Here is a 13,762-nt window from a genome sequence, read left to right as displayed (position 1 = left end):
AGCAGAAATGAAGCAGAAAACAAAGTAAGCTAAATATATTCCACATAAAGGTGAGCACTCTTAAAATATGTCCTGTGTAAAAAAGGTACTGGACACTGTCCAACTGTAAGCTGAGTGAGGGTGGGGCATGTCAAAGTAATTACAACAGGACAGTCCAGGCTTTATGCATAATTATTAGGCAGTGCACTCAGTGGACCTCAGCAGCTGAATTATGAATTAGGCGTATAATTGCATTTGTAAATTAAAATCCCTTACAGGAAAAAGAGAGCTGAATAGTAGAGCAGATTAGCTTCCCAGATACAGAAGGGGAGAAAAGAAGATTGGAGTTTGACATGCTGCAGGCAGTCCCCATAAATTCCTCATATTGAACATTAAGGCAATCAAAAAAAACAAAAAAATATTGTTTGCAGAAAAAACGTAAAACACAAATTTGAAAAATTCACACTGGAGGCAGTTGATGGTGTGTTCGAAATAAACTGAACTTATTGTAGTGAGTCCAAAACATTTGCTCCGGCAAATATTTTATCATAATGAACATAGAAATCAAAGTATAGATTATTATTATTATTATTATTATTATAGATGCTTTAAAATGACCTAGATCACACTTTATCTGTTGTTCTACAAAGACGTTAATGATTAACACACATTATGAAGCTTCACATATTGAAAACGTGAAGGTTTTCACACTTCCCCCACAACACACACACCTTCATTCGAGCTGTGACTTTCACAAGTGGCGTGTTTAGACATAGCCAAAGTCAGATATTATCAAATAGATTATTCAATATACAAGTTATAAAATGTTTTCAGTATTCACATATCTTACGTCATATATTTCAGTGAAATATAGGGGGGGGGAGGTTCTCATTGTTATGAATGTTGGGGAAATATTCCTCGATGTTGTTATTGTTATTGTCATTGTTTTAATTCCGTTCCCGCAGCAGGTGTAACAACAGAGATAAAGGAATCAACAGTCTCGGTCCCATCCTCGCAGCGCCCCCTGCTTCAATGTGTGCAGTGTGCGCTGGCGTGCAGGCGGACGTGCACGCACGCGAGCAACAGATCTGAGCGCATGCGCAGTTCATTGTTTTGACTGAAAATGCCGTCGGTTTCGAAAACGGCGGCCAATGCGTCTCCTCAAACCGAGAAACCTACCCACTATACGTGAGTAAAGCTGCTGCGCAGAAACAACTAAATCGCTCTTTGTTGAAAGGTGTATTTGCATGCGCGCGTGTGCGCGTTTGCATTTCTTGCATTCCTCAACTCTTGTGTGTGCGTTCAAAACATGGTGCTTTTCCAGGCATTGTGACTACCTAACGTCACTTAGCAAACAACGACTGCACGCTAACGACATCAACCCGAACGCAGGAAACACGGACATCTTAAAGCACTTCATTCACAAGCCAGGCATTAACGGAACCGTTAACAATTGTTTTACCGAGTTGAGACATTGTTTTAGGAATCCCTTGAATGTAATACCGTCAACTTGGTTTGCTAAATGATTAGCCAGGAACTCGCTAACAGTCTGCTTGTAAATAGCTCGGCCTTATTTTGAGTTCCCCCTTGCTACGCACATTTATAGACGTACGCTCGGGGACTGCCAGCCGACGTTAGGTCGGAATACTTACGTAGTTTGCTCTCTGAATAGCAAGCTAACGTTAGTGACCCAAAACATACATTAGGCTACAACACGAGCCACATAACGCGACACCACGCCGTCTGCGAACTTTTCCGCGTGCAAACGTTGATGTTAAAGCGCGGCTCGTGACCCTACGTGTCCCTTGTTGTTTCAGATACTTAAAGGAGTTCAGGACGGAGCAGTGCCCGTTGTTCCTCCAGCACAAGTGCACGCAGCACAGACCGTTTACGTGCTTTCATTGGCACTTTCTCAACCAGCGGAGAAGACGACCCATCAGAAGAAGAGACGGCACTTTTAACTACAGCCCCGACGTGTACTGCACCAAATACGACGAGACTACAGGCATCTGCCCAGATGGAGACGAGTAAGTCCCAGTTTCACTCATGACGTCCTCCAGCTTCATGGACGCGTGTCGTGATGCTGCTGCTGACAGCTGACTGATGTGTTGCTGTATATAAAGTATAGTTTATATGTCCTTTAATGGCTTTGGGCTGAGGTGTGTCTACGTTGGGAGGCGCTGTGTGGATACACTTCTAGTTTCTTTGTTAAAGTAGTACTTTATTGTTTCATGTGACTGAAGCTAACGGGGAGAAGCTGCAGCACTTTATCACTGTCTGTAGACCAAGAAGGAACTGCTTTGGAGCTAACTGTTGCTGTTTGCAGGGGACTGAAAGCATGTGTTTTTATGACCTTTGTGTATTTTGAGGGAACTTCTCAAAGATTTAAAAACTCTTTTACCAGCCTGCTGTGGCTACAGTGACGCAAGTGTGTAGGACATACAAGCGCTCTGTTTAATGTGATATGTGCACATCAGCCTGGTTATAAAAGCTCATTTAAAGCAGGAGCCGTTTATTTTCAAATGACTGCTTAGAGAGGTCTGTGTGCTTTAGTAGTCAAACCTTTCTATCACTGAAATTGGTCTAAAGATTGTAAACTGTGTGGATTCTTTACGCATAGTGAGGAGCGCAATATTAAGAACATGAATGTTTTGCATCTTCTTTATTTACCCATGAAAACACGGTTTCATTGGTAGTTGCTTGGTGAGCAGTGTTTATCATTGAGTATCTGAAAGGCGTGCTGTTGCTGCAGATGTTGGCCGCGTTGTTACAGATGCGAGATTCTTTGTGTTTTCGCATGTAGAATATTAAATTTAACATTTGTGACTGGACTCACACTTCCTGTGACATGACCGTGCCTCTTTGTCTTTGAGGTGAGGCTACTTGACAGCGTGTCTGTGGGAGCCCTCCAGCCTTACAGTCACTGCTGATGCTGCTGTTATTTTAAGCTAATGGGAACATGTGTTTTGACAAACTAACATTTGTCCCTAGCTTGGTATGTACAAAAAAAAAACGTCAGTTCCCCATAGAGTCCACGCTTCAGTACACAGACACCTCTCTAGTTTTTGTTGAGACCATGTGGTCTCCAGTTTTGTTTCACACCGCGCACCATTTGTCTTCACAAAAGGAAACGTGTTTTTTGTAAACATGTTTTTGTGGCTGCAGAGTACTAGAGGTGTGATCCTCAGAAGGGGGCGGCGGCCTCTCTGTGTGACTGGGAATTAAAAATGGCACCGCATTTAATCGAGTCCCTCCATAGAAATGAAATAAGATTATTGAACTAATGGAAAATGAACGCGACTGCTGTTCCTCCTCTGCCGATGGGAGCTATTTTTGTGTGACCTTATGTGTTGCCATAGCAACTGTTGCTACTCAAGAAAGGAGAATTTTGGTTTATTCAAGAGGCTTTTTTGACCAAACATTTGTAGAGGCCCCGCACCCACAGTAGAGTCTTATTCCTGATTAAAAGTAGTGTGAAACTATAAAAAAAAAAAATCCTCCTTTTATAACTAATTCTAATTATTTTCTGTCAGTGCAGCGCTTTGCTGTGATGTCATATGCTGTGATCTTTCTTTCATTTAATTTTTATGACCTTGTTGGATGTCGTGTCCTTGCCTCCTTAGCTGTCCTTATTTACACCGGACCACCGGCGACACGGAGCGCAAGTACCATCTACGCTATTACAAGACGGGCACTTGTATCCATGAGACGGACGCTCGGGGGCATTGTGTGAAGAATGGACTCCACTGTGCTTTCGCTCACGGGCCACATGATCTCCGACCTCCGGTCTATGATATCAGGTGACGCGCAAAGCAAACACTGGCCTCTGCTCTCCCTGGAGTCACATAGCTAAATGTAGAATTATGTAGAACTCTTACATTACCTTTCTTCTCGGTATTATATTTAAATATGTATTTTATGAATGAATTGTGTCATTCATCACAGAGAGATTCAAGCACAAGAGGCCCTTCAGAATGGACAGTTGGGATCTGGGGAAGGTATTCCTGATCTGCAGCCGGGTGTGTTAGCCAGCCAAGCTATGATTGAGAAAACTCTGACAGAAGACCCCCGCTGGCAAGGTGAGTACGCCCCACCCTGGTGATGATAACGGCTCATGCAATACCAACGAGAATGCTAGTTTCCTTCAAAATAAAAGCACATTAATACTTTGTGCCATTTTTTGCAGATACCAACTTTGTTTTAGCCAACTACAAAACAGATCAGTGCACTAAGCCCCCAAGACTATGCAGACAGGGCTACGCCTGCCCCCACTACCACAACAGTAGAGACCGAAGACGAAATCCCAGGAAGTTCAAATATCGGTAAGCTGTTGCTCACTTTAAGTTGAAATAACAAATGATATCGAGCTGTGTAAATGTGATGGATCGAGGGTTCTAACTCTGTGGATTCAGGTCTACTCCTTGCCCGAATGTGAAACATGGGGATGAGTGGGGCGAACCCTCAAAGTGTGACAGCGGAGACAGTTGCCAGTATTGTCACTCTCGCACTGAACAGCAGTTTCATCCAGAGGTGAGTGAGTTTTTGTTTTTCAGAAGATGAACAGGTTGATGGGTCAGAGCGTTCCTCTTCACTATCATGACATGTAAATAGAATACCCAGACTCGTTACCAACATAGCCAAAATACAGATAATGTGTAGTATTAGTTTTTTGGCTGTAATCCTGCTGCAAGTTCCAGATTTTGTATTTGATGTTTAATTATTTTGTTAATATTATATTGTAGCGTCGTTGGTGTAACAATGTGGTTGACTCGTTTTTCTGAAGGCGCTCATCTTAACTTTGTTTCTTCTTGTCTTGTCTTTTGTTTTGTTTGTTTCTCTTAAGATCTACAAATCTACCAAATGCAATGATATGCGACAGACTGGGTACTGTCCCAGAGGACCGTTTTGTGCTTTTGCACATGTAGAAAGTAAGTGAGAGTTTGTTCCTGTACGAAAGTAGAGTATTTGACTATTTACTTTTAGATTGATTTGGTCACAAGACATTTTATTGGATGTTAGCTGTTTGCAGCCTGGTTGTTGCCACACTATATGAATTGAATATGTATTTTTAATCCTTTCAGGGATTCCCTCTACAGAAGAGACCATGAGCTCATTGCTAACAGTGATACAGTCCAGTTCCCAGTCCCAGCTGGGCTCTCAGCAGTATTCAGAGTGTCCCGTCAGTGAGTGGAACAGTGGAGGCAACTCCGCGACCTGTAGCAACGGACAAGTAGGAAGTGTATGTGTCCTCAGTAGAACATGTGTCCCAACCAACTGGTCCCAGCTGTTTGATCTACGTGTCGACATGTTGTTTACCGTGCTCTCATTCTTCTGTTGTTTTTTTTGTTTTTTTATACATTGATTTGTCATTGTTACTATTTTCTTCACTGTTTTACGTTTTCATTACTACGCTGTTTTAAAAGAACAGGCGGTTTCTCATTGAAAGTGCTATTTATTATTACATTCTCAATCCTAGAGAGATTCTCTAGTGCGTTCAGAACAATGCTATTAATTTTATTTTATTTCATCATTTTATTAAGATCATGTGCACTTCTCTTTCTCAGGTTTCATGTTCTAATAGCTCGACTGTAACTCCAAGCTCAGGAAGCGACAGTTTGTTATCCCCAGTGGGATCCATCAGCAGGCCCAAATCCTTAACTAATACTAGTTTATGTTCAGAGTCCGCCACATCCAGTGTCTCCCCTCTGACGTCTAACTATCCTAGAGCTCCGGGCTTTGAACGTGAGGATCAGGTATACAGACTGCTCTCTTCAGCTTTAGGAAGAATACAACTCACAGACACAACGCAGGGCTTCACTGTTAATGTGTCACTGTCATTCATCTTGTTTATTTCTCATTCATGGCATTTTTAATTTGACACATTTCTCCATTAATTGCTTTGTTTTAGATCATTTCCTGTGTTGAGACTCAATAGTATCTTATCACTTGGTGAGAGTATCGTGTAGTAAAAGCAAAAGCCTCATTGTTGATATTCATAATTTATTGTTGAGAGGCTCAATCTTGCAATCATACTGCTTTAAAAAAAAAAAGTATATTCACGATGCGAACACAGCCAGTAGTGTTTGTGGCTCTGCACTAAGAATCATAGTTATTGCAGAAGAATGCAGCCCAGTCACAGTCAAATGTTTCTGTCATTGAGGTTGTACTGTGTTTAAATCAACGCTAGAGCTACACGTGTTCAGTCTACACACCTCTGATTGTGATCAGATGTAATTCAGTGGAAAGTTACATCAAGAACTACCTAAAGTGAAAAGTGTTCAACGCAGCTGCAGAGCGCGTCGTGAAGTCACAGTTGGCTCCACTGGGTAGTAAAGTCAATAGTGGTTGAGGGCAAAAGGTTTATTTAATTTAGCTTTTGGCTGCATTAGCTTAGATATTAGACAATATGTCAAATGTAGTTTTGTCATTAAAAATGTGCTGTTTTCTGTGTTTGATCCCTTTTTAGATTAAGAACAAGGGACAGATGGATCACAAATTAATGGACCAAGAAAAACAGGTTTGTGCTTCAGTGGGTTACTCAGTGGTGATGGATTGATGGTATTACATAATATATATAATGCATTGATTTAATTGGGAATCAATCAAATTCCCTTGGTGCTCTCCTTTCTAGAAACAAAACACCGTCTTCTCTGCGGTGAACCCTTTGGCATCAAGCTTTACCTCCAGCATAACATCCAGCTTGGCCTCTAGCATTGGCTCCGATAGTTCTTCACCCACCACCTTATCAACAATGAATGCAAAAGCCACTCCTTTCTACCCGGGGAGCAACACAGTGGAGTCCGTCATAGGTACGTCACGTCAACTGTAACCGGGTCGAGCAGACGCTGTGTGTTCTGTGGTAGAATGACGGCTGGATGTGTTTTTGTTTCCCCTCCAGGATCCGCTTTGGACCTCAACTTCAGTGACATCAATGTTGCATCTCTTGATAAGGAGTTAGAGGAGCAAGACAACAGTGTGGGACTGGCAAGTAAGGACACCTAGTTGGTTACAGTGCTTTCAGTGGTTCGAGCGGTCGATCACAAGTGGCCTCATCATAGTTTGTCATTATTTGCCCCCACAGATCAAAGGGTGCTCGGCGGCTCCGCCCCGGTCAACATTCCTGGCTCCCTGGCTCGATCGTCCTCGTTTAATTCCTCGTCGTCGCTCTCCACCTCCCCGCTGAGCTCCCTCTCCCAGTCTCTGTCGCAGTCCCTGCTGTCTGCCACGCTATCGCAGCAGAATCAACCTTCAAACATGTTAGCCAAGCAAGAGCACGGCCTGCTGGGAACCCCCACCTCCTCTTCCCAGAATTCTTTGGGTAAGCTGATAGCATCAGGCGCTTTGTGATAAGTGAGCTGGAACGCCATCAACTCCCACCTAAATGTGTAATCTGGTTCCATATGCAGAAGAGGCGGAGAGGTACGGCTGTTAGTTTGTGTAAGAAACAATATTTTGCCCCATGAAGCAACAAGAAAGATTCAGTTCTCGAATTCTCAAAGCTAAATCATTACTATAAAAACATCAGTTTAGGATGGACTGAAATAGCTTGAGTTATCAGAGAGCTCTGAATACATGTAAACCTTCCATCCCCCGGCTAACTATTCACTCTGATGCTCGGTCTTGTGACATCACTCCCCTAGGCTTGAATGGAGGGGCCAGCAGCATTTGGGACTTTGTGAGTGGCAGCTTTTCACCGAGCCCATCTCCAGTTTTCAGCAGCCTCGCCTCCGCAACCAGCAGTGCTGATCTGGCCCGCCTCTTTAGAGACCTGGACGAGGCCAAGAGGAAGATCAAACAATGGGAGGAGGCCTGGCATCAGGTCAAACAAGTCAGTGTTACACATGCGCTCTCATTGCATTACATATCTTATTTATCAGAATGATTCCCCCTTTTTCATAGATGGCAAGTTTTCTTCTTGTTTTTTTTTTAATCCCAAGACTCTTGAACTTTGTTCCAGGCCTGTGAAGCTTGCCAGAAAGACGCTCGCGAAGCAAAGGAACAAGCGAAAACGGCGGAGGCAGAGCGGCAGCTGGCAGAACAGAAATGGGAGGAAACGGAGCGCAAGCTGAAAGAGCTCCAAGGGGACTTTGATGCGCTTTGTCGCACCCCTGGAACACCCCTTCTTCGTAGCTATAGAGAGCTGGACAAGCTCCCCTTGTCAAAGCTTCACTCCATCCAGAGTCAGCTGCGTAATGACCTAGACCTTATAGACGGGGTAAGACAGACTAGATCACACACAGATTTCCGTTTGTAGCCTCTAGTTTTCTCATTCAGATCCATTTTCTTTTTTCTTTTTTTTGTCATCAAGCATGCTTATTTGAAAAGTCTGCATGGATTGTATTTTCCCTTAGTTGCAGCTGATATTCATTCTTTTCTTTCCCCAACAGGTAATATATCAGCTTCAGTCAAAGAAATGTATAGTTTGCCAAAAGCATGATCGCTGCATTGTTCTGCAGCCTTGCCAACATTATGTACTATGTGAGAACTGTGCACCTAGTAAAACAGAATGTCCCTATTGTAGAGCAAAGATATTGAAGTGGTGATGTACAATGACTCGAGGTACTATTTAAAGATTTAGCCCTTTTTGAAAAACTACTAATAGATATTCCATTTTCTAAATAGCAACGTCTGTTTCGTACAGTGATTGAATTGATTTAGAACACGATGGTGTTTGACTGAGAAAGCAAATAGTATTATGAATCAGATTGTGTACAGGGGATTTAATCATTATAGTTTTTGCTCATTTTATGTGCACATTAACATTGCTCAACCTTTCTGAATGGAAAACCACGCACTCAAATTAGAATATTGAATTAACTCAAATCATCAGTCACTCTAAAGGACACGTGTCTTGTGTCCAGATATCTATATTTTGTATATTTGTCAGCAATACGTTTTGGCCGATATGCTTTGCCAACGTGATATATTGCTCTTACGGTAAATAGAAAAGTGCAATTTCAAAATAAAATTGCAAACAGGATTGATAAACATACTCAGAGACAATATTGAGTGTGAGTTTGTATTACTTCTCTCGTGTTAATGGATTGGAAATACTTTTGAATTATCGTGGATAAAACTCTGATCTCTGTGCGTTTTAATGCACTTAAAGTCCACTCAGAGCAAATTTGAAGGCTTTTCAGAAAGTACTGAGGAAATGTGTATTAAAAAAAGCTTTTAATAGATCTGTTACAGCACAGATTATTGTATTTGAAGAAAGAAAACGTACTCACTGTAACTTTAATATTATATCTTAACTGAAAAGTTCTAGTTTTAAAATGAGGTATAGAACAACTCTCCGTGTCTTTCTCATACTGTAAGTCTTACGGTCATGTTTCAGTTATTTTGATGGTGGGGAACGTTGAGACACCGCGTATGATCTCAGATGCAAAGAATCAACATACTGCCAGGAAATGTCGAGTTCGCTCGCACTCAACAGGTCCACTGATGTTAAACATAAACTGGGCAAAACTCAAAGCAGATTTTTCGTTAGTTAAAGAGGAATACAATAAATCAAAGAATTCACTCGGGAGCTTTTGGAAGCAAATCTGAGAAACCAGATATCCAAGAACCTGGAAGTGACTGATGCTTAATTAGGAAGTCATATTTTAGTTTTGACCTAGTCGGTCTGAAATTCCAGAAAAGAGAAGTGTGCTCATTCCATTTACAGAGCGTGGAGCTGCCAACGCCGACGTGTGAACTGAGTCGCTGATCAACTGTCTTCTACCAGAATGTGCTGGAACACTTAGCAGCTCCACGCTCTGAGGAGTCAACACTTAATACACACTTGCATTCAAAACTACACTTAATACACACTTGCATTCAAAACTATGAATGCAAGTGTGTGTCGATGAAAAATGGCCAAAGTATTGTCCAGCTCTAGAGACTGAATATGCAGATTGATTCACATCCAATAAGGTATTAGTGCTGAAGCACACCTGTGTCTGTAATCACGCTGACCAAGGACACGACTAAACACTCGCCTCTGTCTTCCTCTTTAAGTAAAGCCACATGTTCATGAACACTCTTTACATGCAGCCAGTCAAGCATCATTCAGTTTGATTTGTTATGAAAGGACTTTGTTGACCTGGGACTTTATTAAAGGCTATATAGACATTTGCTTTAAGCTGCTTTGTAGGTATTCTTTTTGAGTTGTTTTTTTTGTAGATTTATATTTTCTATATAAGCTAATGTCTGACGCTTTTGTGTGTACTGTGAAACATAATTTGGATATTTCATGTTTCCTATTGTAAAATCATGGCATGGTTCTAGATATTAAGATTTCATAGAAAAGTACTTAATGGTTTCTACTTTCATAGTTAGATTTATAAAATTTCAATCAAATAAGTGCAAATTTAAAATGTATTTTAGGCATAACCAGCAGCTGTAATATCAGTAAGGCACATGCTACATGTTAAGGCTGTAATTCAATCAGTTTGTTTTTGTTTTTTGTTTTTGTAGAGATTTATAGAGCTTAGCCTGTTAGAAAAGCATGTGTTGTGTTTGCTAAAGAGCCTGAGGTGGTGATTTTTGTAGGAGTCTAGTCTCTGGACCGTGTCTGGAACATATCGGCCTCGAACTCTAAAGTGCCTTGCCTTAGTTAAAAAGGTCATGTGTCGAATTTTCAGAGGGAATCGCAAAGCAGTCGAAGCTTGTGCAAAGGGTTTCTGCAAAACGTGTCTCGTTCGACTTTGCAGAAACATTGAATATATATATATATATAGATATATGCCGGTGTATTTGGCCCAATCTGATGACGTTTTTCTGCAGAAGATAAGTCCTCCTCTCCAACTCATTCCTTGGTCGCGGTGCTCTTTTGATGCAGCTTCAGTCTTTGAAATTAGGTTTTTCCAATTCAATGTTTGGGAGTATGCAAACAGGACAGACGAATTTGTACAGCAACATATACAAATGCTTTTTAGACCGTTTTAGTAACTTTGATTTGTTTGTGTAATGATCCTGCAGTGAATGAAGAATTCCGTAGTTGACTTGTGAATTGGACAGGACTTGTGCTTCGGTTCTTCTAATTGAAATGACCTTCTACTGTGTTTAAAAATAACTTTTTATTCTTGCGTTAAATTCAATAGAAAATCATGTATCTCCAGGTACACTTTTTTGCTACTTCTAAATATGGGAAAAATGCATTGTTTACATTCATATAAATGACAATTAAGCAACTCAGAGGAAAATAATCCAGAACGGTTATGGTATTTCAGCATTTATATGATTCGTGACTTCATTATACTACAGAGTAAAAGGCAGGCTTAGCCTACTTCTGGTATTGCATGTTATGCGATATATTAACCAGCTTCAAAAAACAAAACAAAAAAAAAAGGAAGAAAAAAAAATGTTGCACTGTGTCGCACTGCCAGAATATTTGTATAGACTTATTTTTAGCGTAGTAAAGGCTTAATAACTTCTGCGAGCTTCGCTGCTACTGGAAAAGATATTCATGTAGTTTGTTGTTATACATTTAGATGTTTGAATGTTGTTGTTCATTCACAGCTCAGATTTCCAAAACTATGAAATATTCTCTCTTCTGCATCTACTTTAAGTAAATCTTACTTGATTGAAGTATTGATTTGTAAATGCGAGTCAGAGGTTCACTACTTTTCTATGTCACTAAGAATGATGTCACAGACCTGTACTGCTGTAGGTTGTCCCTTTTTTCAACATTGACCGAAGGTAAATGGACATTTGTTGGATTTCTGTCTCTCCCCCCCCCCCCCCCCCCCCCCTCGGTGTACAGTTAAAGCTAGTTTCTCTCCGCCCTCTGGTCGCTTTAGTTTGAACTAATGACGTCTAGTGTGGAAATCTAAAAATCAACCAAAGTGGTGTTCTGAAGAGAAGAGTTACCCGTGAACAGAATTTGAATAATTCCTCCGGTACAATGGGACAGACCGGCCTGTAGTTGTGAATGGCGCCGGTCTGATCCGCGGTTCTAAGCGGCAGAGCACCAAGGCCATCCGGATGAAACTGAGACGGCGGTTGTGAGTGGCAGGAATTCTGTTCTTTGGGACGGATTTTTGCTTTAATATTTTATTCAGTGAGACATATTTCCTCGTATTGAGTAAACAGGACTATGCCAATGGCGTTTGCTTACAACATTAATGGACTTGAGCCCATTGTTTTGCAGTTTTACCAAAGACTTGAACTGTTATTTCTTTCTTCTTTTTTTTTTTGCTACATTTCATCATTTGTTTTATTCCAGTAATAAACCTAAATTGATTTAAAACAGTAATCACCTAGTACCTTAAATAGATAATGTTCATTAACAGCAATTAATGGCATCTTTTTTCTATCTTAAGTTAGCTATAGTGAGTTGATTAAAATGTATGGGTCCGACCCTTACAATGTGTGTTTGTACATTTGATTTTGTGTTGCGTATACATTGACCTATATATATATATGGCAGGTTTGTCTCATGCTGGCGACCTTAGGTGAGGATTCAGCTCAGTATAAATGTCGTCTACAGTGAAGGAATGTCAAAGGTCGATGACGTTTGTGCTTCTGAAGTGGCCATATAAACCTTTTCTTTGTTGACTTTGCTTAACTCCATAATCACTTTGGACGTGGATGGTTATGCATTATATGCTGTTATGATAGGCCTGCAGTGACTGTACGGGGCTTTCTTTCTATCTGACTCTTTGTTTTCTATTTCTTAAAGCAGTGGTCCAAATTAGTTTTCTGTTTTTGTAAGATGACGGGACAGGTGATGATTGTGAGAAACGTTAATGGCAGATGCAGACGTAATTAAAACTGAGTTGTTGTTCGTAATTTGTTGTTGGTCTCTCAAGTGGTCTACTTGCCCCCAATTTAAGTTAAAAACAAAGAAATGAAATGAGAAATCACTTGATAAGCACAGCTTTCATTTCTGTAGATTTGTTCAATTGATTTCAAACGGACCAGCTACATTTTCAAGTACATCGGTGCCTTTAATGATTCCATAATTTTGATTGGTATGAAGAGAATACGTCTCTGAGACGGTGTTTGCTCTCAGTAAGATGGCAAAATATGCTTAATTAGAATTTAAAATTCCAGTGCCTTACAATATTTTTGTGGACCACAACGTGATCGCTTAAGGCCACTTGAGCTGAAAGGAAAAAGGCCGATCTAATGAGATTTGCTTCACCAGTTCCAAAGGACACAAAGGTTAGAAAAGGACTGACGGTCGTCTATCTCAGTCTGTATTTGCCATACCATACAAACAAACAAAAAGAACAGCAATACTTAACCATTGAATACACAATTTTGATCTCAATAAGTCATTTGGCACCAAAAACTCAATTGTTTGTAAGGAAAAGCACCAAATAGGGACTCTTGTAAATTAACTGTAATAGATGTGTCATTACGCTATTGGAATAGTTTCATCTATTTTGCATTATTGTTAGTTGTTGTGTCGTCTTTTTTTGTTTTTAATATTATGAAAATGGAGCCTGAAAATTTATGCAATCTTGTACATGTATATGACTATGATGTATGGAGCTTTTCAAATTATTAAGTAAAATACTAGTGCAACAGCTGTTGTCAAAAGTAAATAATCTGAATGTGGAACCAGTCGTTCCATACACTTTAGAAATGTTCTTCTAACATTGAAGCCCTGAAATATTGAATGTATTGTTCTAAATTAGATATGAAATGAAACAGGTCACTGGATATTATGGAGCTCAGTTAATTCATTATGATGTAGCATCTAGTTGTGAATTGCTCTTCAATAAAATGTATTAGTACTAAAACAAATGCAAGTTTTCAAGTATCTATTTGTCAGCATAATGAGGAAATTGAG

The 13,762-nt window shown here is 40.4% G+C and overlaps 1 protein-coding gene across 2 annotated transcripts; it reads left to right on the top strand.

The window, feature by feature from the left end:
• Positions 1–1,102: 1,102 nt before the first annotated feature.
• unkl (unk like zinc finger) lies at positions 1,103–13,716 on the top strand. Of its 2 annotated transcripts, XM_068728032.1 has the most exons (16): positions 1,103–1,167; positions 1,797–2,006; positions 3,603–3,779; positions 3,925–4,058; positions 4,166–4,301; positions 4,392–4,509; positions 4,823–4,907; positions 5,061–5,218; positions 5,544–5,732; positions 6,446–6,496; positions 6,611–6,788; positions 6,878–6,967; positions 7,061–7,297; positions 7,620–7,807; positions 7,937–8,194; positions 8,367–13,716. In XM_068728032.1, the coding sequence occupies exons 1-16, from the start codon at positions 1,103–1,105 to the stop codon at positions 8,520–8,522; spliced, it is 2,430 nt and encodes an 809-aa protein (XP_068584133.1). In that variant the 3' UTR covers positions 8,523–13,716. The 2 variants fall into 2 exon arrangements, with proteins under 2 accessions (XP_068584133.1, XP_068584134.1); XM_068728033.1 differs by lacking the exon at positions 5,544–5,732.
• Positions 13,717–13,762: the final 46 nt, after the last annotated feature.

Source organism: Cebidichthys violaceus, unplaced genomic scaffold (genome assembly GCF_023349555.1).
Source record: "Cebidichthys violaceus isolate CVI_PGR_0920_01 unplaced genomic scaffold, fCebVio1.0.p SCAF_40, whole genome shotgun sequence".
Taxonomy (NCBI): domain Eukaryota; kingdom Metazoa; phylum Chordata; class Actinopteri; order Perciformes; family Stichaeidae; genus Cebidichthys; species Cebidichthys violaceus.
This window is presented reverse-complemented; position numbering and strand designations above follow the sequence as displayed.